The sequence below is a fragment of the Vicugna pacos genome, chromosome 34, assembly GCF_048564905.1.
Source record: "Vicugna pacos chromosome 34, VicPac4, whole genome shotgun sequence".
Taxonomy (NCBI): domain Eukaryota; kingdom Metazoa; phylum Chordata; class Mammalia; order Artiodactyla; family Camelidae; genus Vicugna; species Vicugna pacos.
In genome coordinates, this window is record NC_133020.1 from 1,118,115 (window position 1) to 1,145,445 (window position 27,331).

At 44.9% G+C, this 27,331-nt stretch overlaps 2 protein-coding genes across 6 annotated transcripts in view; one reads left to right on the forward strand and one right to left on the reverse strand.

The window, feature by feature from the left end:
- The window catches only part of LOC102530619 (AT-rich interactive domain-containing protein 4B-like), a 91,502-nt gene that overhangs the window by 23,808 nt on the left and 40,363 nt on the right, over positions 1-27,331 (forward strand). For 3 of the 5 annotated variants that reach the window (XM_072954602.1, XM_072954601.1, XM_072954600.1), the window contains exons 5-7: positions 1,372-1,463; positions 9,792-9,856; positions 10,689-12,730. In XM_072954602.1, coding sequence (XP_072810703.1) covers positions 1,372-1,463; positions 9,792-9,856; positions 10,689-10,814 — 283 coding nt within the window. In that variant the 3' untranslated portion in view covers positions 10,815-12,730. Of the gene's footprint in view, positions 1-1,371; positions 1,464-9,791; positions 9,904-10,688; positions 12,731-27,331 lie in introns of those variants that run through there. The other 2 variants (XR_012066902.1, XM_072954603.1) reach the window with 2 other exon arrangements.
- Positions 10,840-14,456, reverse strand: LOC140691236 (uncharacterized). Its single transcript, XM_072954249.1, has 2 exons — positions 14,056-14,456; positions 10,840-11,546 (listed from the first exon to the last, which is right to left on the reverse strand). Exons 1-2 carry the CDS (start codon positions 14,454-14,456, stop codon positions 10,940-10,942), a joined length of 1,008 nt encoding a protein of 335 aa, XP_072810350.1. The 3' UTR covers positions 10,840-10,939.

The window sequence follows — 27,331 nt, forward strand, 5'->3', positions numbered from 1 at the left end:
TTAGGAGATATCTTATTGTGGGTTTGATGTACATTTCCCTGATGATTAGTGATGTTGAGCATCCTTTCAGATACCGGTCTGCCATCTATATGTCTTTTCTTCTTTGGAAAAATGTTTATTCAGGTGTTCTGCCCATTTTTTAATTAGGTTGTTTATTTTATTCATATTGAGTTGAGTGAGCTGTTTATATATTCTGGATAGTAACTCCCATCAGTTATATCATTTGCAAATATTTTCTCATTCGGTAAGTTGTCTTTTCATTTTGTTGATACTTTTCTTTGTTGTGAAAAAGCTTTTACGTTTAATTAGGTTCCATTTGTTTATTTTTGCTTTGTTTCCTTTGCCTTAGGAGACAGAGCCAAAGAATATTGCTAAGAGTGATGTCAGAGTGTACATTTTCTTCTAGGAGCTTTATGGTGCCCAGTCTTATATTTAGTCCATTTGGAGGTTATTTTTGTAAATAATGTGAGAACCTCTGTCCATTTTTCACTTGGACTGTTTTTTTCCTTTAACACTGTTGCATTGCATGAGTTCTTTTTATATTTTGGTTTTTGACCCCTTGTCAGATACATGGTTTGCTGATGAATTTTCTCCCATTCAGTAGGTTGCCTTTTCAAATTGTTGATGATTTTCTTTGCCGTGCAGAAGTGTTAAGAGTTTGATATAGTTATAAAGACCATATGAATGTAATCATCAGCATTTTCTTGATCAGATGAAACTATTTTAAATGATTGTCATTAATGGTACAGTTTAACTCTTTTTTTTAAAACATTTTTTATTGAGTTATAGTCATTTTACAATGTTGTGTCAAATTCCAGTGCAGAGCACAATTTTTCAGTTACACATGAACATACATATATTCATTGTCACATTTTTTTTCATTGTGAGCTACCACCAGATCTTGTATATATTTCCCTGTGCTCTACAGTGTAATCTTGTTTATCTATTCTACCTTTTGAAATCCCAGTCTGTTCCTTCCCACTCCCTGGTACAGTTTAACTCTTAAGGAGACCCCAAAATTAATTCTTATATTTTCCTACTCTTCCCCAGCCTCCTTGAAAAAGAAGTGGTGATATGGTTCAGACAGTAAATTTCACAGGCAGGGTTCCTCAGACCCCCAAGAATTCCCAAGGCCCTTTCAGGGACATAATACTGGAAAAACTATTTTCATAATAATACTTAGATGTTATTTAACTTTTTCATTAATGGTACAAAAACAGTGTTAAGTAAAACTGCTGGCACATTAACACAAATCAGATCAGTTATTTTATTCTTAACCCACTATGTACCCAATTAGTGGGGAAAAAAGACACTTTTGGTTTGTTCATTTATCTTCTAAAAGTTTTTCTAACTTTTTTTTTTATTACTTTGGGTTGGAGCTATTGTGAAAGTGAAGAATCTTGACGGTGCCTATCAGGAAGCTGTAATCAATAAATTAACAGATGCGAGTTGGTACACTGTAGGTAAGGAAATAAATCTTTTAAAAGTATATTTCAATGATAATACAAATAAGGCAGATTTTTATTCATTTACTTCCATAATTGTCATAGATGTTCTTACTGTTAATGGTTTATATCTTCCCATATCTTTAAAACATTTATTTTATAAATACATACATAATAGAATTTGAAATTAGTTTATATATTATACTGTTGGATTTCTAGCTTTTTTTGCTTCAGAGTATATCCTAGAGAAGACCTTTGTGTATTTAAGTAGTGTTAAGAATATTCATGTTGTTGTGCAATAGATCAATTTTTTAATTGTAATATGTTTCATAATATTTGATGTAACATAGTTTATTTTCTATTACCAATGGTGTTGCCAGTTTCCTTAAATATATGCTGGGTTGAATGTCTTTGGTTCATACACATTATTACAGTATTTCCATAGTGTGTACATTGACAACTAGGCATAGATTGAAGGGAAATGTAGTTTTTAAAACTTTAGTAGGTAATGAAAACTCTTTCCTAAAAGATTGTATTAATTTACACTCTTGTGAACAGTGTATGAGTGTACTTGTTTTCCCAATCCTTGTCAAATTTGATGTGAGTAGTATTTTAAAATTTTTCCCTATTTGGACAGAAAATAGTATCTCACTTTTGAGTAATCATGAGATGGAGCATATTTTCATAACTTTAATGAAAGGAGCATTTGTTCATTTGTATTTTCTCTCTTTTTAAGTTTTTTTATTTTTTAAATTTTTATTGAAGTACAGTTGATTTACAGTGATGTCTCAGTTTCAGATGTACAGCAAACTGATACAGTTATACATATATATTATAATATATATGCATCTTAAGATCCTTTTCCATTATAGGTTATTGCAAGATGTTGAATATATTTCCCTGTGCTACATGCTAGGTCCTTGTTTTTTATCTATTTTATATATAGTAGTGCATATATGTTAATCCTGAACTCCTGAGTTACTGCCCCCCCTTCCCCTGTGGTAACTGTACTTTATTTTCTATGTCTGTGAGTCTATTTCTAGTTTGTAAATAAGTTCATTTATATCATATTTTTTCTAGATTCCACGTGTAAATAATATCCTGACACTTGTATATCTCTGTCTGACTTACATTACTTAGAATGACCATTTCCAGGTCCATTCATGTTGCTGCAAATGGCATCATTTTGTTCTTTTTAATGGCAGAATAGCATTCCATTGTGCATATATACCACATCTTCTTCATTCAGTCATTTGTCGAAGGACATTTAGGTTGCTTCCATGTCTTGGCTGTTGTAAATAGTGCTGCTATGAACATTTGGGTACATGTGTCTTTTTGGGTTAGTTGTTTACTACTCATATATGCTCAGGAGTGGGATTGCTGGATCATTTATTACCTCTTACCATATGGTAACACTAAGGAACTTCCATACTGTTTTCCATGGTGGCTGCTTAAATTTACATTCCGAACAACAGTGTAAGAGGGTCTCTTTTTCCGTACTCTCTCCAGTGTTTATTATTTGTAGATTTTTAATGATGGCCATTCTGACTGGTGTGAGGTGAAACCTCATTGTAGTTTTGATTTGCATTTCTCTAATAGTTAATAATAGTTATATTGAGCATCATTTTATGTGCCTGTTGGCCTTCTGTATGTCTTTGGAGAAATGTTTTTTAGGACTTATGCTCATCTTTTGACTGAGTTGTTTGTTTATTTTTCTCTTTTTGATATTAAAATGTATGAGCTAATTTGTATATTTGGCAAATTAAGCCCTTGTCACTCTCCTCATTTGCAAATATTTTCTCCCATTCTGTAGGTTGTCTTTTTGTATTGCTTATGGTTTCCTTTGCTGTGCAAAAGTTCTTAAGTTTAATTAAAATCTCATTTGCCTGTTTCTAATTTTTATTTCCATTACTCTAGAGACAGATTGAAAACAATACTGCTGTGATTTATGTCAGAGTGTCTGCCTCTGTTTCTATCTAGGAGTTTTAGAGTATCTGGTTTTACATTTAGATCTTTAGCCATTTTGAGTTTATTTTTGTACACGGTGCCAAACAATGTTCTAATTTCATTCTCTTACATGTAGCTGTCAAGGTTTCCAAGCACCACTTATTGAAGAGACTGCCTTATCTCCAATTGTGCAACTTCCTTTGTTGTAGATTAATTGACCCATAAGTGCGTGGGTTTATTTCTGGGTTTTTATGCTGTTCCATTGAGCTGTCTGTCTGTTTTTTGGCCAGTGCCACACTGTTTTGATTATTCTAGCTTTGTAGTATAGTGTGAAGTCAGGGAGCGTGATTCCCCCAGCTCCATTCTTCTTTCTCAAGATTATTTTTGCAATTCGAGTCTTTTGTTTTTCCATTCAAATTAAAATTTTTTTTTCCTCCACTTCTGTGAAAATTGCCAGTGGTAATTTGATAGGGAATGCATCGAATCTGCAGATTGCCTTGGATAGTGTGGTCATTTTAACAATATTGATTCCTCCTGGTCAAGAACTCGGTATTTCTTTCCATCAGTTTCTCTCATCAGTGTCTTACAGTTTCAGAGTGTCTATCTTTTGCTTCCCTAGGTAGGGTTATTTCTATTTTATCTTTTTTGATGAGATGTTAAATGGGATTCTTCCCTTAATTTCTTCTTCTGATATATTCTGGCAACATATTTCTCTATATTGTCTGTATCCTGCAACTTTACCGGATTTATTAAGGAGCTCTGGAAGTTTGCTGGTAACATCTTTAGGATTTCCTACGTATAGGATCATGTCATCTGCAAAAGTGATAATTTTAATTCTTTTCCAATTTGGATCCCTCTTACTTCCTTTTCTTCTTTGATTACTGAGGCGAGGACTTCCAAAACTGTGTTGAATAAAAGTGGCAAGAATGGGTATCCTTGTCTTGTGTCACACACTGTTTGGTTTGCAGATACTGAAACACCTTTGCATCCCTGGAATAAATCCCACTCACAGGATTTTAACGTATCGGGGAGCTGGTTTGCTAGTCTTTTGCTGAGGATTTTTGTATGTATATTCATAAGTGGTATTGGCCGACAATTTTCTTTTTTGTGATATCTTTGTCCGGTTTTGGTATGAGGATGATGGTGGCCTCATAGAGTGAGTTTAGATGTGCTCCTTCCTCTGCAGTTCTTTGGGATAGTTTTAGAAGGGTAGGCATTAACACTTCTATAAATGCTTGGTAGAATTCTCTTGAGAAGCCATCTGGTCCTGGGTTTGTTTGTTGGGAGTTTTTAAATTACTGATTCAATTTCAGGACTGGTCATTTGTCTGTTGATATTTTGTTTCCTTGTTCAGTCTTGGGAGATTATACCTTTCTAAGAATTTGTCCATTTCTCCTAGGTTGTCCATTTCATTGGCGTATAGTTGTTCATAGTAGCTAGCGTCTTGCGATCCTTTGTATTTCTGTGGTGTCAGCTGTAACATCTGCGTTTTCACTTTTGATTTTATAGATTTGAGCCCTCTCCCTGTTTTTCTTGATGAGTCTGGCTAAAGGTTTATCAGTTCTTTTTTGTCTTTTGAAAGAACCAGCTTTTAGTGTCATTCGTCTTTTCTTTATTTTTTTTAAGTCTCTTTCATTTCTTTCTCCTCAGACGTTTATGACATTTTTCTTTCCCCTAACTTTGGGTTTTGTTTTGTCTTCTTTCTCTAATTGCTTTAGGTTATATGGTTAGGTTGTTTATTTGATATATTTCTTCTTTCCTGATGTAGACTTGTATCACTATAAACTTCCCTCTTACATCAGCTTTTGGTGTATCTCATAAGTTTTGGATTGTCGTGTTTTTATTTTGATTTGTCTTCGGGTAGTTTTAAATCTTTTCCTTTGATTCCTTCAGTGATCCACTGGTTGTTTAGTAGCATGTTGTTTAGCCTCACATATTTGTATTTTTGCATTTTTCCCCCTTGTAGTTGATTTCTAATCTCATAGCACTGTGGTCAGAAACGATGCTTGATATAATTTCAGATTTCTTAAATTTGCCTAGGCTTGCTTTCTGGCCCAGGGTGTGATCTATGCTGTAGAATGTTCCATGTCACTTGAAAGAATGTTTATTCTGCTGCTTTTGGAATTGAATGCTCTGCAAATAGCAGTTAAGCCCCGAATGTATGATTTATGGCTTGTGTTTCCTTACTGACTTTCTGTCTGGGTGACCTCTTGGTGTGAATGGGGTGTTAATGTCCCCCCTATATATTGTGTTATTGTCAACTTCTCCCTTTCTGTCTGTTAACATTTGCCTTTTGTATTGAGGTGCACCTATGTTGGGTGCATAGATACCAACAATTGTTACATCTTTTTCTTGGATTGAGCCTTGATCATTATGTGGTGTCCTTCTTTGTCTCTTATAACAATCTTTAAAGTGCGTTTGGCCTGATGTAAATATTGCTCTTCCAGCTTTCTTTAGGTTTCCATCTGCATGAAATACCTTTTTCCTCCCTCTCACTTTCAGTGTGTATGACTCTAGCCCTGAAGTGAGTCTCCTATTGACAACATATGGACAGGTCTTGTTTTTGTATCCATTCAGCCAGTCTGTATCTTTCGGCTGGAGCATTCAGTCTGTTTATGTTGAAGGTAATTATTGATAGGTGTATTCTTATTGCATTCTTATGCCATTTTGTTAATTTGTTTTGAATTTGTTTTTAAGGTCTTGCTTCCTTTTTCTGTTCTGTTTTGTGATCTGATGACTATCTTTAGTGAACATTTGCATTCTCCCTTCTATGTGTATATGTGTTACGTATTTTTGGTTTGCGGTTAGCGTGAGTTCTTGGTAGAGCAGTGTGTGTATAGACAAATGATTGCTTTAAGTTGCTGCCCTCTTAAATTCAAATGCAGTTTAAATGCCCTGCATTTGTACTTTCCTCCCCTCATGATTACTGTTTTTGATCTCATATTTTACATTTAATTATTTGTGTATCCCTTTAACTGCTTACTGTGGATATCGATGATTTTACTACTTTTGTCTTTTAACCTCCTTTTTAGTTTGTGTGTGCATGATTTCCTATGTTGTCTGTATGTTTGCCTTACCAGTGAGCTTTTCCATTTCATAGTTGTCTTGTTTTTAGTTGTGGCCTTTTTTTTTGCCTATGGGAGTTCCTGTAGCATTTGTTAGGGCTAGATGCAGGTTTAGGGTTAGGTTGAGGGTTAGGGCTAGGTGCTGGGTTAGGGCTAGGTTCAGAGATACTGCTTGGTGCAGGTTTAGTCTGTTTGCAGGGTTATGGCTATGTTCAAGGTTAGGGCTTTGAGCAGGGTTAGGGCTAGGTTGAGTGTTAGGGCTAGGTTGAGGGTGAGGGCTAGGTTCAGGGTTACGGATTGTTTCAATGTTCATGCTAGTTTGAGGTTTGCTTAGAGCTTGTTTGAGGGTTAGAACTAGGTTCAAGTTTAGGGGTAGGTTCAGGGCTAGGTGCAGGTTTAGGGCTTTGTGATGTTTTAGGGCTTGTTTCATTTCAGGTTTAGTATGATTTTCAGGGTTCATGCTTAGTGCAGTGTTAGGGCTAGTGCTTGTTCTAGCGTCAGTGTTAGGGGTAGGTTCAGGGTGAGGGCTTGGTGTAGGTTTAGTACTAGTTGCAGGGTTAGGGCTATGTTGAAGGTTACGGCTAAGTGCAGTGATATGGCTAGGAGCTGGTTTAGCGCTAGGTGCAGGGTTAGGGCTATGATTAAAATTAGAGATAGTTGAGGGTGAAGGCTAGGAGCAGACTGAAGTCTAGGTTATGGGTAAGGGCTAGTTTCAGGGATAGGTTTACGTTCAGTTTCTGGGCCATGTTCAGGTTCAGGGCAAGGTGCAGATTGATGGCTACGTCCATGATTAGGTGTAGTTGCAGGGCTGGTGCTAAGTTCAGGGGTAGGTTTAAGTGCAGTGTTAGGGCAAGTTTTAAGGTGAGGTTAGGTGTAGGGTTATGGCTAGTTGTACGGTTAGGTCTAGATTCTTTGTTAGGGCTAGGTGAAGGTTTAGGGCTAGGTTCACATTTAGGGCTAGGTTCACATTTAAGGCTAGGTTCAGGTTTAGGGCTAGTTTCAATGTGAGGGCTGTGTGCAGGATTAGGGCTTGTTTCAGGTTTATGGCTAAGTTGAGGATAAGACTTTGTTTCAGGTTTAGGTCTAGATTCAGGGTTGGGTCTAGTTTCAGGGTTAGAGTTAGATTCGGGTGAGGGCTCGGTTCAAGGTTACGGCTACTTTCCGTGTACCGACAAGGTTCAGGGCTAGGGCTCTGTTCGGGTTAGTGCTAGGTTCATGTTCAGGGCTTGGTGCACGGTTGCGGCTAGGTTCAGGGTTACGGCTAGGTTGAGGGTAGGGCGAGGAGCAGGGGTATTGCTATGGGAAGGTTTAGGGCTATGTTCAGGGTTAGGGCTAGTTCCACGGTTAGGGTTAGGTTCAGGATTAGGGCTATGATCAGACGTAGGGTTATTTTCAGTTTGGGCTAGGTCCACTGTCAGGGCTAAGTGCAAGTTTAGGGCTAAGTGGAAGGTTCAGAATAGATGCGCTGTTACGGCTAGATTCAGGGATAGGGAGAGGTGCAGGTTAGGGCTACGTTAAGGATTAGGGCTAGGTGCAGTGTTATGTCTATGTTACACAGTAGGGCTAGGTTCAGACTTAAGGCTAGGTTCAGTGTTCTAGGTCCACGGGTAGGGCTGTATTTAGTTTTAAGGCTAGGTTTGAAATTAGGGCTCTATTCAGGTACACGGCAAGTTTTAGTGTTAGGCCCAGGTGCATTGTTACCCAGTCGGTGTCTGGGTGGTGTGGCATTGGGGGTGAGAATTCTACTGTGCAGTCCTCGGCCAAGGGGTGGACAAGCCCTACCGTCTCACGGCCCGGCCTCGGATGGTGGTGCTCGGCCCCTCTCGGTGGCATTGGCCGTGTTTCGTAGTATGGGAGCCCCATCCCCAAGTGTTCCCGCTACCGGTGGGAGGGGCAGGGGCGTATGTGCGTACGCGTACACGCACGCGCAAAGCACAGGAGCCCGTCCTACACTGTTGGTGGGAATGTAGTTTGCTGCTGCCATTATGGAAAACAGTATGGAGATTCCTCAAAGAACTAAACATAGACTTACCCTGTGATCCAGCAATCCCACTCAGCACATATCCAGAGGGAACTCTGATTTGAAAAGATATGTCCACCCCAATGTTCATAGCAGCACTATATACAATAGCTAAGACATGGAAACAACTTAAATGTCCATCAACAGATGACTAGTAAAAGAAGCTGTGATGTATTTGTACAATGGAATACTACTCAGCCATAAAATAATAAAATAATGCAATTTGCAATATCAGTAATACATAATGATGTAAGCAGAAATGTAATGATGTAAGCAGAAAAAGAAAGAAAAATACCATGTGATATCATTCATATGTGGAATCTAAAAAAAGAAAAAAGACACAAATGAACTTATTCACAAAACAGAAACAGACTTACAGACATAGATGACAAACTTATGGTTACTGGGGGATAGGAGGTGGAAAGGGATAAATTGGGAGTTTATGCTTTGGAAATATTAACTACTATATATAAAATAGATAAACAGGTTTCTTCTGTACAGCACAGGGAACTATATTCAATATCTTGTAGTAATCTATAATGAAAAAAATATGAAAATGAATATATGTATTTATATGTATGACTGGCACATTATGCTATACACCAGAAATTGACACAGTGTAAACTGACTATACTTAAATAAAATTAATTAATTAATTAATTAAAAGGTGATACCAATAAAAGTACATGTATAAAAACTATTAAGCTTTTTGAAGTATAGTTGCTTTACAATATTATATTAGTTTTAGATATACAGTATAGTGATTCAGTATTTTTATAGATTATACTCTGTTAAAAATTATTACAAGATAATGGTTATAATTCCAAGTGCTATACAGTATATCATTGTTTGTATCTTTCAGTTCCGTACCCCTGTGTTGCCCCTCCCCCTTCCCTCTCTCCACAGGTAATCTCTAAGATATCAGTTTTTTTTAATGTAAGGAAAAGTTTGTTTACGTCTAAGAATGGCAGACATTTAGAAGAGTGGTAATGCCTGTTCTTGGAAAGGTGTGGAGGTGATAGTTACACTTGTTGATGAAACTTGGTTAAACCTTTTAGAGCTTTATTGTAGTGACATGGCAAGATGCTCAAATATATTGTAAAGGGTAAGAAAAAATTCCAAAGCATTGTAGGATGTACACTGGAAAAATTTATGTGAGACTGTGACTAACAGTTCACATTGATTTTCTCTGAATGGAATTGCGGAGTCACTTTTGTATGTCGCACGTTGCTATAATTTATCATTAAAATATATTACCTTCGTAATTAGAAAGAAAACATTTTTAAAAGGCAATTTTACAATTTCTCTTTACAGGAGATTACATGCTTGATACAAAGCCAAAAGAAATGCCAGAAATTCAACGTTTAAACTATGAGCAGGTAATTGACACAATTTTTGTTATATTAAAATACGTAATTTTAACTTATGGATGTATTCTCTGATCCCTATCAGTGGCTTTTCAGGTATATTCTTTGATTTCTTTATTTTGAACACAATTCCAAAAATGTAAAAAACATCCTTTTTTTAAATGAGGATAAGGAATTTTTATTATTTTTTAAATGTGATGACGTATGGTGGTTTTATTATTTTTAAAGTCCTATCATCTAGAGATGTGTACTGAAGTATTTATGGATGATATAAATATGTCTGGGCTTTGCTTCAAAATAATACAGACGAGGGGGAAGTGGGTGGGGGTAAGGGTGAGGCGAGCTTAGCCAGGGGTGGGTGGGGCACATGGGATTATTATAATTGTCTACTTTTGTGTCTGCTCAAAATTCCCTACAATAAAAAATAATCATAAAAGAAGTGCAAATCAGATCAGTCTCTCCCCTCAACAGCTTCCTCAGCTCCGCAGTTACTTAGGGTAAAACCCAAATATTTTCCTGTGTGGTTGGGACCCCACCACCTTCTGCAGGCTTCTCTCTGTCCCTCAGAAACCCCAAGCTCCTTCCCACCGCTGGGCATTTGCACCACCTGCCCCCTGCCCCCTCTACCTGGAGCCCCCCTCACTACACACACACACCTTGTCAACCCTCCCTCACCCTCTAGGTCTCAGCTTAGACATATTTCTTCAGGCACTTTCTCTGATCAACCACCGACCCATAGGGGGCCCTGTTAGACTCCCTTGTGGCACGGCATCCTGTGTTCTTCCTTCAGGAGGCTTATCCCAGCTGTGAGGGCAGGAATGTGTTTGGAACTTTCTCCCCACAGGACGGCCAGCTCTGCGAGGGCCTGCCGACCCCAGGCCTCAGGCAGTGCCTGTCCCGGGATGCCCTCCCCTGCCAGTCATCTACATTAGGTCCCAGCCTGGCCCTTTGCCCTGGATCTGGAGCCTGACCAAGGAAGGCCAGAGAAACAGGGAGAAGGTGGGCCAAAGTTGCCCCCAGAACCGGAGGTGGGTTTGCCGCCTGCCCAGCCCTCATCCAGACACAAATGTCAAAGCAGCCCAGGAAGTTTCTCCTCTAGAGCATGGGAACATCATCCCCACAGCCTTCTCCTCCCTCACCCATGTCTCCCTGAGCCCCCACCTCCTTGCTGATCCCACCCAATCCCAGCTTCCCAGGACCTGAGTGTCTCCCTGGCCCAGACTCAGCCCCACTCCCCCAGCCCCAGCCTGGCTCCAGGGATGAGGGGACATGATTCTGAACAGGCACCTTAGGGGTGAGGACCACGGCAGAGCCCCCACTGATGCTGAGGATAGGCACGAGGGGCTGGGAGGAGATGAAGTCCTGGATCTGGGCCACGGCCTCAGTGCCGACGTTGCCCTCAGAGACGATGCCATGGACGCGGGCAGCGCCCAGCAGCCCGTAGATCTGGGTGAGAAGACTGCTGGGGTTGGTGGTGTTGACCCCCACGGTGAGTGGTTGGATCTCTAGGAGCAGGTCCAGGAAGCTCTGGGGGATGAGGCGGGTATGGGCCTGGCCCTGCAATGGCCCTAAGCTGCCGAACACCACGGCCACCATCACAGCCTGCTCGCCCTGCCCGGGGCCCAGCCCTGCCCAGGCATCGAGGAGTGAGGTGAGCAGCAAGGCCGGCCCCAGAGCCCCCAGCCATGTCCACCAGAGGGTCCTGCAGAGAGACCAGGATAGGCATGGGGAGGGAGGCAGAGGCACGAAGAGAAAAGAGAGACAGACAGGAGGCAAAGGCCAGAGTCATAAGGGCACACATCCAGAGGATGAAAGAGAAGAGGGGGAGCCTCCTTCCACAAAGAGAGGCAGAGACAGAGGGAGACAGACAGACACAGACAGACAAGGAAAAAGAGACAGAGGTTAGCTGAGCGTCTAAGTGCAGCCCAGAGGGCGGGGGCTGGGAAGAAGATGCCAGGCTAGGTGCTCATTACTTCCATTTTATGGTTGAACACCATGCTTGGAAACTCATCCATCTGGGTTCTGCCCCAGGAAGGTACACAGCAAATGCTAATCTGGTGCCAAGTGCATGGATTTGAGTGGAGAGGCTTGAGTTCAAGTCCCAGTTCTGCCGCTTACTAATTGTGTGACCTTGGGGAAGTTGCCTAGCCTCTCTGAGCCATGTTTTCTTGCCTGCAACAATCACAGGACCTACTTCACAGTGGTGTGAGGGGTGCCCACTGTTATCAGCATCCTTATCCTACAGGTGACAGCCCCACAGCCAGGGGAAGGCAGGCAGCCCTGTAACACACACACACACACACACGTACCATTCTCCATCCTAAACTGGACCTAACATCTCCAAGGACCCTCCTCTGCTTAACCCTTCCTGGCTCAGAGCCCCTCCTCCTGGGCACTGGACATCCCTACCCTCCCCCCGTTGCCTCAGTTAGTAGCCGCTCTTCCACAGCAGGTGTGTGACCCAGTTGATTTGTTCGGAGCTCAGGGTCACCTGAAACCCTGAGGTATCTCACACATGAGCTGCCTCCCTAGGCCATCACTGATGGGAGGGGATTTTTACCATAACCCAAGGGCCTGACGTGTATCCCTGCTAAATGAGCATCATGGCTTTGGACTGGGACCAATAGCCACACTGGTGAGTGGTACCCATGCATGCAGTTCTCCCTCCCAGCTGGCCATCGGCCACAGCTTTACCCCCCCTCCATCACCATGACATCCCCAAAAAACTTCTGAACAGGGGAGAGTGGAAGGGCGACCAGGCCGGGCCTGGTTGAATTCAGGAGGAGAAGACGGGAGTTTTGGCGGGGGAGGGAATACTGTGCTCACTTTTCTACCCTTGAAACTCCCCCCGTGTGTGATTTCCTAGTACACTGACTTCCAGTGTCAGCCTGGAGACGTGTGTGTCTTGTGTGCGAGCCTGAGCATGCTGTGCCCGCAGCGACCTCCAATCAGAGATTTCAAATTACACCTGAAAAGGGCACTGCCGGGCTTGTTCCACACTTTGCAAGGCCTCTCTGTGCTCATCTCTGCCCGTCCCTGTAGGTTCCCCACCCTCTGGGAAGCCCAAAGCTTCCCCCACCTCTGCCTCCCAGCTCTGAGCTCCAGATCTCTGCTGCCCAGCACAGCAGCCTCCAGTCACGTGTGACTATTGGGCACTTAAATGTGTCTCGTCGGAATTGCGGCATGTTGTGTCAAATACACACTGGCTATTGAAGACTTGGTGTTCAAAAAGGAAAATATCTCAATATTTTTATATGGATTACACGACAAAAGAACATTTTAGATACATTGAGTTAAACACAATATAGCCTTAGAATTCATTTCACCTTTCTTTTTACTTTTTCTACTGTGCCTTCATGAGCTCTCATGTGGTTTCTTTTGGAAAACGTAGCTGTAGATGAAGGACCCAAGTCCTCCCTCAGCTCCAAGGAGACTCTCTGATGGGAACGTGTCTTCCAGGACTGGAGTTGAGGAGAGGAAACTGAGGGAGGTCTTGCCTCTCACAGAAACTGCAGGATGCCTCTGAAGGGAGGAGTCCCAATCAGGCAAGTCTGTGAACTTAAAATAGCAATGGGCAGATTCAAAGAGATGCAGACTCCAGAATCTTAGCACCACATGGCATCCAGTCTCCTGCACAAGGCAGGAGGGGGGCCCCACTGGCCTGAAACACTCCTCTGGCCACTGCAACCCTCAAACAGCACAGCTGCTCCCTGGTGCCCACAAATTAAACCCAGACACTGGGTCTCATGGACAGAGCCCCACACACTCTGACCCCAACCAACTGTCCTTCCCTCCGTGGATCCCACACTCTTGCCACTTAGGGGTGACCCTACTACCCTTGTCTCTTGGCTTTTGCTCTGCTGTTCCCTCAGGCTAGAATGTCCTCTTCCCACCACCTCTCTCTTGTCTACACAACAGATCCCCGAATTTTCAGAGCCCAACCTCAATCCCTCTCCCACAGAGCACCTGCCTTAGTTCATCCAGGCTCTGGAAACATGGGTGAGAAGACAGAGGGTCTGGGTCTGGCTCTAGGCCGGTTGCCCTTCCCCCCACCCCACACCCCCACTTCTCCTGGGTTGGGGAGCTCCTCTGCTAGGGCTTCCCTTACTTTGCTGTGTGTCAGGTATTTGCCAGCCCAGGATGCCGCCGACCCACACTGGACTATTGTCTTACAGACCTCTGCCCACCCACTTGGGGTCCACCCCTTTCACAAACGGGCTGTTAATATTTTATGAACATCCGGACCCCAAAAAGGGTCCAGGGAGAGGATGGCAATGGTCAGGCTTCCGGGACCCTCAGCATCACCCTGAATCGCCTGAGCATCTCCATGAGCTCGCCCAATCTCAGGCAGGCTCCCACGCACGGACATGCACACACACACACTCACACTCCAGACATCTGATGGCTGTCCCCTCTCCCAGGCCAGGAGCCTCGGTCCCAGGAGTCGGCCCCACCCACCAGCCACGCTGTCTCCGGGGGAGCCGAGGGACCCAGGCTCCGCGGCTCCTGTGGATCCACTTCCCTCCGAGTGAGCGGACTCTGCTTTACCGTCGGGTTTTCCTCCCTCCGGCTGAGCTAAAACCCGAACCCAGGTGTCAGGGGAGACGACCATTTCGCCATCATGACCCCACTGACGCGGGCACGGGGGTCTCCCTCCTCCAAGACTAACTCCCCCCTCCCCGCTGATTCCGCCCGGACCCGCGGGGAACCTCTTACACTTGGCCTATGAAGTTCGGGGTATTTTTAGGCCAGCGATAAATAATTCATAGGGAACGTGGCATCAGGCTCCCCCCACGGGAGGAAGGGGTGTGTGCGGCGAGAGCCACCGTCACCCCGCGGCTCAGGGACACTGGCGTTGCGGCAGAGGCAGCAGCGGCGACTCCGAGCAACGGGACCCGCGCCACGCCTCCTGGCGGCCAAGCTGGGCACCACGCACTCCGCGCCCCTCGCCTCGCGGCTACCCTCTGCGGGGTGGGGGGGCGCGTGTCCTCGCTCCCAGGCCCCCTTCCCCACTGCCCCAAGCTGGTCGCCACCCCAAGCCCCGAGGGTGGGGGTTGCGGAGCTCGCCTGACAGGCAGAGTTGTGGGCGGGTACCACCCCGGGCCTGCCCTGGGGCAAACCCAGGAGTCTGGACCCCCGCTTACCCGATCCCCTAAACAATGCTATTGGGGTTTCTAGTATGGAGTCTACTAGGAGCAGGCTCCAAACCTATTGGCACAGCCAGAAACTACAAGGGTTCCGAACTAGAATCTGCTGAGTCCCCTCCAAGTTGCTTTCCTCAGTTTCTCCATGGCCTGGGTCAGGACCAAGCCAGGGCAGTGCCCCCATCGGAGGTATGGGACCCGAGCCGGAAGTCCTATCGGGTGAGCAGGGCTAGGGCTAGTGGGGTGAGCGCAGGTCCCAGTGGGGATTCCCCTTCGCTCACCCAGCAGGATCTTTGGATGGGTCGTGGTACGCACCCTTGGGAATTTTTTGGCTGCTGGGTGCCTTTGCCTTCTCATGGCCCTGGCCCTGCCCGCTTAGGCCTAGGCACCAACGGCCTTCCGCAGCAGGAGGCTAGGGGTTTCCCTTCCCCGCCGTCAGGGATCCTGATGGAAGACCCGGCAGACCAGAGCCAACCCGCTGGTGCGGCAGCCAGGGCCCAGAGCACAGGGGCTCACGGCTCTCCCGGGTCCTCTTTGTCCACCGGTCCTTTCCTATCCTCGGAGCCTGGGTCCGCCTGGGAGCGAGGTCAGCACTTGGGAAGATCCCACAAAGGGTGAAGCCCAGGCTTATTCCCTGAGGTCAGAGAAGGGAGCGGTATGCGGAGCAGGGGAGAAAAAGAAGAGCTGGAAGGGGAGGACCTGGGGGGAATCACGGTGGGTGAAGGGGCAGGGGTGTGAAGGCAGATGCGCGCAGTAGGTGCTCAGCAAACCTCTGGAAGCAGGGGACCGGGCTTCTGGAGCCGCCGACAGCCCTCTTCGTCCTCTGCTCTGTGCCCTCTCCAGCTCGCTTCTATCTGGCAAACCCGGCCACGGCCCCAGCTCACAGCCCCGCTCCCTCCCCCGCCTCCCCCGCACCGGCTTGCAGTAGCAACGGTTGCGGGGCCGGCAGCCCAGACTCCCGCGTCCCGCACCGCCCCCTCCCCCGCGGTGCCGTGGCGCCGGGAGAAGGAGCTGGAGAGCTTGGTGACCCGGGAGACCATGTCTTGGGCGCCTCGCCCGCGCCTGTCACCTGGGTCTCTCTCGTCACCTCCTCTCCGCCCGCCCCGGTCCAAATCCGAGGCCCAGACCCCGAGAGTCTCGGTCCCCCGACCGCCCCCTCCTCAGGCTCCCTGCGCTGGCCAGACTCTCCCTGGTGTCCCGCGTCCGCCTCCATTGTCCTTGCCCGAGAGGCGCCTGAGCCCAGCCCCAAGTTTGCGGCGCAGCTGGCGCCCCCAGCTCGCCGCCCCGCCCCTCATCGAGGGGAAAGGGCGCTGCGCCCGCGCCCAGAGCTCGCGCCGGCCGCCTCCCGCGCGGTGCGCGTCCCGGCGCCTCGGCTCCGCGCGCTGGCGCGCTCTGTCCTAGCTCGGCGGGCGCCTGAGCCCGGGCGCCCCGGGGCCAGTGCCCGTGGCCCGGCCTGGCGGGCTGGGCCGGGCCCGCCCCCGCGCCCCGCGCCCCTCTTTCCTCCCGTGGGCCGCTAGGCGCCCGGCTCCGTCCCGGGCTGGGCTGCACCCTGCATGTCTGGCTCCCGGGGCCAGCCAGCCAGCCGGCTGTGGGAAGCGCTGGCAGCCACCCGCGGGGGCCCGCCCCGTAACAACCATTCTTAACTCAGCCGTATTTGACTCACAAGCCATGTTTTGCTCATCTGTTTTATATGAATATATATAATTAAATATAGATATCATTCTACACACCTATGTAGAATGGTAACCTGGTAATTTCCTTGAAAAAATTGACTTTCAAGTGAATTTGTCATTGATTCATCTTTACTCATTTATTTGTGTTTTATAGTTAAGTTGTGTTAGAAAACAGTTCAGCAGATGATGTCTGGGGTATGGCATTAGGACAACACCTGCTGTTCATAGTTTCAGCGTGTCTGCATTTCTTGGCATGTTCCTTAGAGACTCTAGTCTGTAATATAGGAGGGAACACTGGGTTCAAAACTACTGACGCTGGAAGAAAGCAAGTAAAGCTTCATTTTCTTAAGTATTCTTTTTGACAACGGAAGGCAAGAAGAAATCAGATTCTTACAGTGGAAGAAAGTATCAGCCAATGCAGAAACAGACATCAGTGGAAACTTTATATTTATTTTCAAAGTAACTTTTTCTACATACCTTCACCAGATGGCAGGGCACCAAATGGCACCACCAAATGGCAGAAAGAAAACTCACTTCAGTATTGCAAAATTTCTTGAATTTGAATATTCATATAATCTAGTCCTAACAAATCTAAAAGCCATTATATTACTGAAAGACATTTCCAGTGTGGGGGTGGGGAAGACCTAATTACTTGCTTTTTATAGGAGAAACACACTACACAGCACACCTGAGTTAAAAGTAAAGGACAGAAAAACATATACCATGAAAACACTAATCATAAAAATGTAGGGCTGGCTGTATTACTTCTTTCAGAAGATGTAACAATCCTAAATGTACATTCACTTAATAACAGGGCTTCAAAATACACAAAGGGAAGACAGAACTGAAGGAATAAATTTAAAAGTTCACAATTATAGTTGGAGATTTCAACATTCTTCTCTAAGTAGTTGGTGCAACAAGTAGACAGAAAATAAGCCTATGGGAGGGGCTTCAAGAGGGTGGAATAGAAGAACATGGAACTCACAAAATATGTACTGAATTCTGGCAGAAGATCATATACAAGTGGAGCTACAGGAAAAGTCTTCACATAACTGTGTAGGAAGAAAAAAGAAAAGGAATCAGGATCAGATCTGTGCCCAGAAAGGGAGTGGTGGGAGGGGAGAAGTGGCCTCACCCTGGAGAGCCCCCTCTGCAGCGAGGAGGTCAGCTGGGACAGAAGAAGAGCTTCAGAGGCTCAGAGGAGAGTGCAGCACCTGCTCTGTGATGGACGGAGTGGGGAGAGACCAGCACAGACGGTCCCTGTGGTCCCCAGCCCAGATGGGAGCCTGCTGGTGTGTGCCAGGACTGGGTGCTGGAGCTTGAGCTGCAGAGGACAGACCCAGGGAGGGGGCTGGGGCTGGCTGCACAGAGGCAACCTTGGGGGGCTGGGGTGTGGCCTGGGCTGAGGCTGGGAGTGTGTGTAGGGAATCCTGGGTGTGCCGTCGAGGGCTCCAGTGTTGGTGCATGGGAACGGAGGGGCAGGACTGAGCCACAGCAGCCTACTTCTCAACTTGCTCTGGAAAATAGAATAATGGAAATCACCCAATCAAAACAGCAGATAGAAAAACAAATTTAAAAAAGAATGAAAGCAATATAAGAGACCTATCGGGTAATATAAACAACCTAACCTACTACCTAAAAGAATTAGAAAAAGAAGAATAAACAAAACCCAAAGTCAGCAGAAGGAAGGAAATAACAGAGGTCAGGGAAGAAATAAATAAAAATAGAGATTTAGAAAATGATAGAAAAAAGTCAACAAAACCAAGAGCTAGTTTTTTTTTTTTTTTTTTTGACAGAGTAAACAAAATTGACAAACCTCTGGCTAGGCTCACCAAGAAGAAAAGATAGAGGACCCAAATAAACAAAATAAGAAATGAAAAGAAGAAATTACAACCTATACCACAGAAATATAAAAAATTCACAAAAGAATATTATGAATAATTATATGCCAACAAATTGGATAACCTAGAAGTGGACAAGTTTTTACAAACATATAGTCCACCAAAAGTGAATCAAGACAAGATAGGTAATTTGAACAGACTGGGATTACGATTACTAGAAGTGAAATAGAATCTGTAATTTTAAAAAAGTTCCCTGCAAACAGAAGTCCAGGACTGGATAGCTTCACTGGGGAATTCTACCAAACAAAGAAGAACTTTCACCAATCCTTTTCAAACTTTTCCAAAAATTGAAGAGGAGGGAACACTCCCACAGTCATTCTGTGAAGCCATTACCCTGATACCAAAACCAGACAACGATATCACCAAAAAAAGTTATAGACCAATATCTTTTATGAATATAAATGCAAAAATCCTTAATAAAAATATTAGCAAATGAAATCCAACAACACATAAAAAAGATTGTATACTACTATCAAGTCAGATTCATCCCAAGGTCACAGGGATGGTTCAGCATATACAAATCAATCAATGTGATACACCGTGTCAATAAAAGAAATGGTAAAAGCCCATGATCATCTCAATAGATGCAGAAAAAGCAGCTGATAAAATTCAACATGCACGTATGATAAAATCTCTTATCAGAGTGGGTATAGAAGGAACATATCTCAACATAATAAAAGCCATTTATGACAAATCCACATCCTACTCAATGCTGAAAAGTTAAAAGCCTTCCTACTAAAATCTGGAACAAGATAAGATGCTCAGTCTCACCACTTCTATTCAACATAGTATTGGAAGTCCTAGCTCTAGCATTCATCAAGAAAAAGAAATAAAACTTATCCAAATTGGAAAGGAAGAGGTAAAATTGTCATTATATACAGAGGACATGATACTATTTATAGAAAACCCTAAAGACTTCACACAAATCCATTACAACTAATAAATGAATTCAACAAGGTAGCAGATATTAGATTAATATACAGTAATCTGTTGAATTTCTTTACACTAACAATGAAATACCAGAAAAAGAAAGTTAAAAAAAAAGTCCCTCTTAAAATCGTATCAAAAAAAAAAGGATACTTAAGAATGAACCTGACCAAGGAGATGAAAAACTTATTAGCAGAGTACTATAAAATATTGATAAAGGAAATTGAAGATTATTCAAAGAAATGGAAAGATATCCCATGCTCTTGGACTGTAAGAATAAATATTGTTAAAATGGCCATGCTACCTAAAGCAATCTACAGATTTAATATGATCCCTATCAAATTTCCCAGGACTTTTTTTTTTCACAGAAATGGAACAGATAATCCTAAAACTTATATGGAATCACAGAAGACCCAGAATTGCCAAAGCAATACTGAAGAAAAAGAATGAAGCTGGAGGAATAACACTCCTAGACTTCAGACAGTACTACAAAGCTACAATAATCAAAACAGCATGGTATTGGCATAAAAACAGAAATATGGATCAATGGAACAGAACAGAGAGCTCAGAAATAAATCCACAGACCTACGGTCAATTAATCTTTGGCAAAGGAGGCAAGAATATACAGTAAAGAAGACAGTCTCTTCAGCAAGTCCTGTTGAGAAAGCAGGACAGCTGCATGTAAATCATTGAAGTTAGAACATTCCCTCATATCATACACAAAAATAAACTCAAAATAACCAAAAGACTTAAATATAAGATAGGACACCTAGATAAATCTCCTAGAAGAGAACATAGGCAAAACATTCTCTGACATAAGTTGTAGCAATGTTTTCCTAGGTTAATCTACTTAGGCAATAGAAATAGAAACAAAAATAAACAAGTAATTAAACTTAAAAGCTTTTGCACAGCAAAGGAAACCATAAACAAAATGAAAAGACAACCTACAGACTGGGAGAAAACACTTGGCAAACAATACAACTGACAGGAGCTTAACTTCCAGAATTTACAAAAAGCTCATACTACTCAATAGCAACAACAACAAAAATACTTATGTAATTGATAAATGAGCTGAAGACTGAAATAGACATGTCTCCAATGAAGACACACAGATGGCCAAAAGATACATGAAAAGATGCCCAATGTTGTTAACTATCAGAGAATTGCAAATCAAAACTACAATGAGGTATCCCCTCACTCTAGTCAGAATGGCTGTCATTAAAAAGTCCACAAATGATAAATGCTGGAGAGGGTGTGGAGAAAAGGGAACCTTTCTACACTGTTAGTAAGAATGAAATTTTTGCCAATATGCAGCCAGTATGGAAAACAGAATGGAGATTCCTTTAAAAACTAAAAATAGAGTTATCATATGATCCAGCAACCCCACTCTTGAGCATATATCCAGAGAATACTCCAATTCGAAAAGGTAATGTACCCAAGTGTTCATAGCAGCACAATTTACAATAGCCAAGACATGGAAACAGCCTAAATGTCCATCAACAGATGACTGGATAAAGAAGATGTGGTATATTTATACAATGGAATACTACTCAGCCATAAAAACCAACAACATAACGCCACTTGCAGCAACATGGATGCTCCTGGGGAACGTCATTCTAAGTGAAGTAAGCCAGAAAAAGAAAGAAAAATGCCATATGAGATTGCTTATATGTGGAATCAAAAAAAAAAAAGAAAAAGAAAAACCAAAAACAAACAAAGCATAAATACAAAACAGAAACAGACTCATAGACATAGAATACAAACTTGTGATTGCCAGGGGGGCGGGGGGTGGGAAGGGATAGACGGGATTTCAAAATTGTAGAATAGATAAACAAGATTGTACTGTATAGCACAGGGAAATATACACAAAATCTTATGGTAGCTCACAGAGAAAAAAATGTTGCAATGAATATACGTATGTTCAGGTATAACTGAAAAATTGTGCTCTACACTGGAATTTGATACAACATTGTAAAATGATTATAAATCAATAAAAAATGTTAAAAAAAAAAAAGAACAACTGGGGGAAAAAAAAGACTCTGAAGCCCTTGCCCTCCTGCTTCCTTGTCAGTCACAGCAGGTTTCATTTGTATTGTCCCCATATTTAAGCTAGACATGTGCTAGGTATGGTTAGCCGAGTTAGCCATACGCCTCAGAAATCTAAGGCCAAAGAACCTGAAAATCAGAATCATTACATAGTAAGTCATCTTGCTTTACCTGATCTCCTCAAGTCCACACTTCATTCATTCATTTAACAAATATCTCTTGAGCATGATTATGTCAGAGTGCTCAGCTAAGTACTAGGACTGCAGCCTGAGCAAGGCAACTATGGTTTTTGCCATTTAAGGACCTCCTAGTTTGGCGTAGGACGGGTGTTACATAACTGTAGAAGTACTTATTATTTCTATTGAGATAACACTTTGTCAAGGGTACATACAACATGCTGTGAGTGCTCTTGTTAAGACTTACAACATATCTGGCGATGTCAGGAAAGACTTCCCTCAGAAAGTGACATATAAATTGAGACCTAAAAAATAAATCTTCTAGGAACTTATCAGGTAGCAGAAGAAGAAGGAGGAGGAGAAATTAACTAAGCAGATGATGGAACATGTGTGCAAAGGCCCTGAGGAGGGAAAGAACCTAATTTTTTAAGGAATTAAAAGAAAGCCTATGTGACTGAAGCATAGAAAATAAAAAGCATGATGTAAGGGTCAAGAGGTGGGCAAGTGCTAGATCTTGTAGGGTCCTGAGTTTAGAGGAGAAATAGACCTTGGTCTCCTGATGGCTTCATGGTTCTTTTTGTTCTTTCTCTCTCTCGGTTTTCTCATGAGGGGTGAAATAGCTCAACTGGGAAAACAAGGCCTCTGGGTGTCATTGGTCGTTGTTTTACAACCTCCCAAAATTGAGCTGTAGATGTTCCCTTTTTTTATCAAGGCCACGTCCCTGTACTAGTCAGCTGTGTGCCCTGGTCTCCTCTGTGGTTGGGAAGGGTGGGCCTTGCCTGGAGCACTTGCTACATTGGGTCTATTTGTGGACTAAGCATGCATTTCTGCGAGAGAATGATAGCTCAGAGAATGTGTGCATTTTTCTATTTCTCTGCTCCTGGGTTTTTCCTAGTAAATCTCATTCTATGACTAAAAAGGGCATCACCACTGATGTGCACCTCCCTGCACTTTGCACAACATTACGGGTCTTTGGGCTCCGAGACAAGGGGGGTGTGGGTTTAGTTAGGAGGCTACTGCAGGAGGCCAAGTGAGAAGCTATAGTGCCGTGAGCTGCATGGTAAGGAAATGGAGAGTAGAGAGATTCTGTAGACATTTAGGTGATATAATCAACCAGATTTGGTGACTAAGATGTGGAAAATAAGAAAGAGGATGGAAATTTCAAGTATATTTTCTGACCACACAGTATGAAACAATAAATCAGCCACTGAAAGAAAAATGAGAAAAAAAATAAAGATTACATGGAGACCAGATAACATGCTACTAAAATATCCTAAGGATCAATGATGAAATCAGAAAATACATTGAGACAAACAACAATGAAAACACAGCTTTACAAAATCTACAGGATGAAGCAAAAGTGGTTCTAAGAGGGGTGTTCATAGCAATACAGGCCTTCTTCAAGAAACAAACAAAAAATCTCAAACAACCTCACCTAGGCAACCACCTAAAAGAATTAGAAAAAGAAGAAGAACAACAACAAAAACTCCCAAAAGTCAGCAGAAGGAAGGAAATAATAAAGGCCAGAGAGGAAATAAATAGAGATTTTTAAAACTAGAAAATAATTAGTAAAAACCAAGAGCTGGCTTTTTGAAAGGATAAACAAAATTGACAAACGTCTGGCCAGACTCACGAGAAGAAAGGAGAGAGCACCGAATGAAACAAAATAAGAAATGAAAGAGAGAAACAGCAACCAATACTGCAGGGAAAAAAGCACTCATGAGAAAATGCTATGAACAGTTATTTGCCAACAACTTGGATGAACTAGACTAAATGAACAGGTTTCTAACAACATACAGCCTGCCAAACCTGAGTCAAGAAGAAACAGATGAACTTGGACAGATGGATCACTAGCAATGGGAAGGGGGAATTATATTTATTTATTCATAGAGGAAGTTCTGGGGGTTGAACCCATGGCATTGTGCACGCTAAGCATGTGCTCTACCACTTGAGCTATACCTTCCCCCAAGTTCTCTTATATCTTAAGCTAGAAAATAAGATTTATTTCCTTCACTGCCTGTTCATGGACTTAATAATTCCATTTACAGTAATGTGCCCTTAAGAAATAATTCAACACAACCAAAATGTTACATGGTAAGGAAGTTCATCAAAGCATTATTTATAGTAAGAAAAAACAAAGCGAAAAGGAAAGTGGAGGGTATAGCTCAGTGGTAGAGTGAATGCTTAGCATGCACTGAGGTCCTGGCTTCAATTCCCCAGGGCCTCCATTAAAGGTAAATAAATAAAAACCTAATTGCCACCTTCAATAAAAACAATTTATTAAGCTAGAACAAGAGAAATAAAATAGGGGGTGGCTCAGCGCCCCCGCTCTAGGCTGTGCACATAACCGAAGACAGGCCGGGATATGCAGCGCTTAGGGTGTGTGTCACGCGAAGAAGGCGCCCCCCACAGCTGACGTTGTAAGACGCCAAGCATCCTGTGCAGAAGCCCAGAAAGAAGTACAGATTTTACCCCAAAAAGTTTATGTCAAAATTGCATTTCATCATTTAAACTTCCTTGTTTGCAAGTTTGCTTCCTCTGATACTCGGGAAAAAGAAGCTAAAAAAGTTTGTTGAAGGTGCCAGGGCCTCCCCTCTGCCTCAGTTTCCTCGTAGAGAAACTGCGCGTTGAGCTTGGGGAGGCGCCGCGGGCGCCGTCGCTGTGCAGGTCCCGCGGGCAGAGGCCGGGCCTGCGAGGGAGGGGAGGGCCAGCCTTCTCAGCTCCCGCGGGAGACGCATCGTCACTGCTGTCCTCACGAGGAAAAGCGGTCTCTCCCCCCCGCGCCAGGCTCGCTCCCGCGCAGCCGCCCCGGGCTGGCCGCCGCCGCTCGGCGGGACGCGCTCGCCTGAGCCTCGGCCCGGGCACCTGGCGGGGCCACCAGGGCCGCCTGCAACTCCGTCTTCTCACTTGCCACGTTCCAAAGACTTTCGCCCCAATGTGCAGTACTTTTTATATCCACACAAATGAGTCATTTTCTTATTCTTAAGAAAAAAAATGTCTGACTTAAAAACATGAAAGTCCTGGGCCCGACAGCTCGCCACAAGCATGGCTGGTGTGGCCAGAAGCTCTACCCTCCCAGGAGAAAGGGCAGGGGCCAGGGGTCTTCACAGGTGAGGTCCCTCTGAGGGCTCAGGACACGAGAGCAGCAGGCCCAGCGTGACCCCAGAGGTGTGACACAGGCTCACAGGGCCTCTAAGGCTTTGGAAGATGCCAGTGTCATTGCAGAGAGAGGGAAGGCCTCCCTCCTGACGAGCACAGGTAACGAGACTGGGAGGAGGACCTGCTGGCCGCGGTCCCAGTCTGCCCACCCCGCGACACCGCCCTTTTCTGTTATTTTCCCTCCATGGGCTTCAGATTTTCAGTCTCTGATCCCTTGCGCTGACCCTGGGCCCCAAACTCTAAACAAAGATGTGTAGTGAACATTTCCCTGCCCAAATTCATGTGGGTCAGAGGCCATGCCACCTCGTCACTCGCCGAGTTCCCAGGGCCTCACCAGCACCTGGACGCGGTGGACTCAATCACCTGAGTCACTCCTCCTGCCTGAGCACCTGACTTCGGTCTGAAGCCAAGACACCTGGTCCCTGCACTGATCTCAGAATTCTTACCTCACCAAGTACGAGTGCTGAGAGTGTTCAGCCCTCCCCCACCTCCCGACTCTGGACCACCACGAACACAAGGCTGGCACGGGCCCCTGGAATGCTCATTCCATCATGGAGGCCTCCTTGGCCTCCAGGATGTGGTCTGTCAGGCTCCAGGTCATGGACATCTCAACGGGGAACTGGATCCTCCTGCCCATCATCAGCTCCAGGAAGAACTCTTGGAACCACAGCTGTGAAAGGTCACAGCACTGCTGGAGTGTCTCTTGAGGGATTCAAATAATACCACATTAATCTTCTGCAAGCAGAAAATACTCCACTGGGCACCAAAAGGGGAAGGGCCAGGCTCTCAGCCCTGAGCCCTGGGAGTGGACGTGAGCAGGGAGGGGTTGCCAGCACCTTACACAACGTGTGGCCCTGGACAAAGCCACCCAGATGTGCCCATTCTCACTCACACACAGAGCAGAGCCAGCATCCGGCCCCAACACCAGCGCCCAGCTATGGGACCTCATCAGTGCCGTGTGCCTTCTGGCAGGACTGGGTGAAAAAAATGTCCTTTTTTTAAAAGGAGAAATAAAAACAGGATTACCTTATTTCACTTTGGATACGGATGCAGGATGACATGCATTCTTGGTGCAAAATAGGGACAGAGGGAAAACAAATGTTTCCATCCTTTTATGAAGTGGAAAACAAAAGCGTTACTATTGCTCTAACCTGCAGTGCCCGCAGCCAAGACAGAGTCCTCCATCTCTGAACCAGTGGCTGCAGCACAGGAAGAAACGTGGAAGACTCCATGATGACGAAGGGCACCCCCAGGGCACCCTGGTCATCTCCAGATGGGCTGCCCTATTGGGTCACCTGCCACCTTCCACATACGGCAGCCAAGGCGGCTTCTGGTATTCATCACTGCCTGGGTCGCCAGCCAGGTGACGGTTACATTGACCCATGTTGCTGACCCAGTGCAGGTTACAAAGACTGCATCCAGGTCACCGGGCCAGCCCTGGCTCCACAGGCCTCAGCCTTCTAAGGGCCATGTCATATGGAGGGAGCCCTGGCCAGCTGAGCATTTAAAGCAATAAGTGAGGGAAGACCAACTGGGTTACACGTGTCACCACCTAAGTGCATGAAGGGACCGCAGGAGGGGACGGCCAGGCAGGAGGAAGCTTTCTAGGATGTGTTAGTGGTGTCAGAACATGCCAGGCCAGATGCTGGTCGGCAGTAGCTCTTACCACTGCGATTTATCAGGTGGGTGTAGAAGAATGATTCTCCGTGAAATTTTTCTATGTCCAATATGGTGGCCCCTCAAGGCTACTTCTCAAGGTTTTCTTGGAACCACTTTTGTCTGCAGCGAGGAACTCTAGCATGGTTCTCACCATGTAAAGCAGTGTCATCCAAGGAAACACCGGCAGGGGGAGAAAATACACATGGCACCTTAGGTACACAAACGCAGGTCAACCAGAGAGGCTGCCCCGAGGACACTGAGCCTCCTCACGGGGCAGCGCCCATCAGAGTGGCCGGGTCCCTGTGGCTGGGGACCAAGAACTCGGAGCAGAGCGGTTCACCTCGTGCCGCAAACGTCTACAAGAAAAACAAACAGTGCATCACCTCCGAAGGTTAAAAGAGGCGGATAGGTGTAGGACTGCCTTAGAAATGCATTCACCACATGCAAGAGCCTTTCTGCGCCCGCAGCCTTGAGCTGCCTGAGCAGCTCGGTGGAGCACAAGGACTCCGCCATGGTGTGCACCAGGCAGAGCTAGACACAGACAGACGGGGACAGATGGGGACAGACAGAGACAGACAGGGACAGGTGGGGAGACAGCGTTAGTCACGCACAGCATCCTCCTCCCGCCGCAGAGCCTCCTCCCTGGAGCCCGAGAGGCTTCGTGCAGAGCCAGCAACGTGCTCTGCTGGGCATTCCGGCAAGCCTGGCAGGAGAGAAGCCCCCGACACAGAGACACAAGCAAGAATTACAAAGTCCCCAGACGGGGAGGAAAAGCAGAAGGGCTTGTGACAGCAGAGCAAAG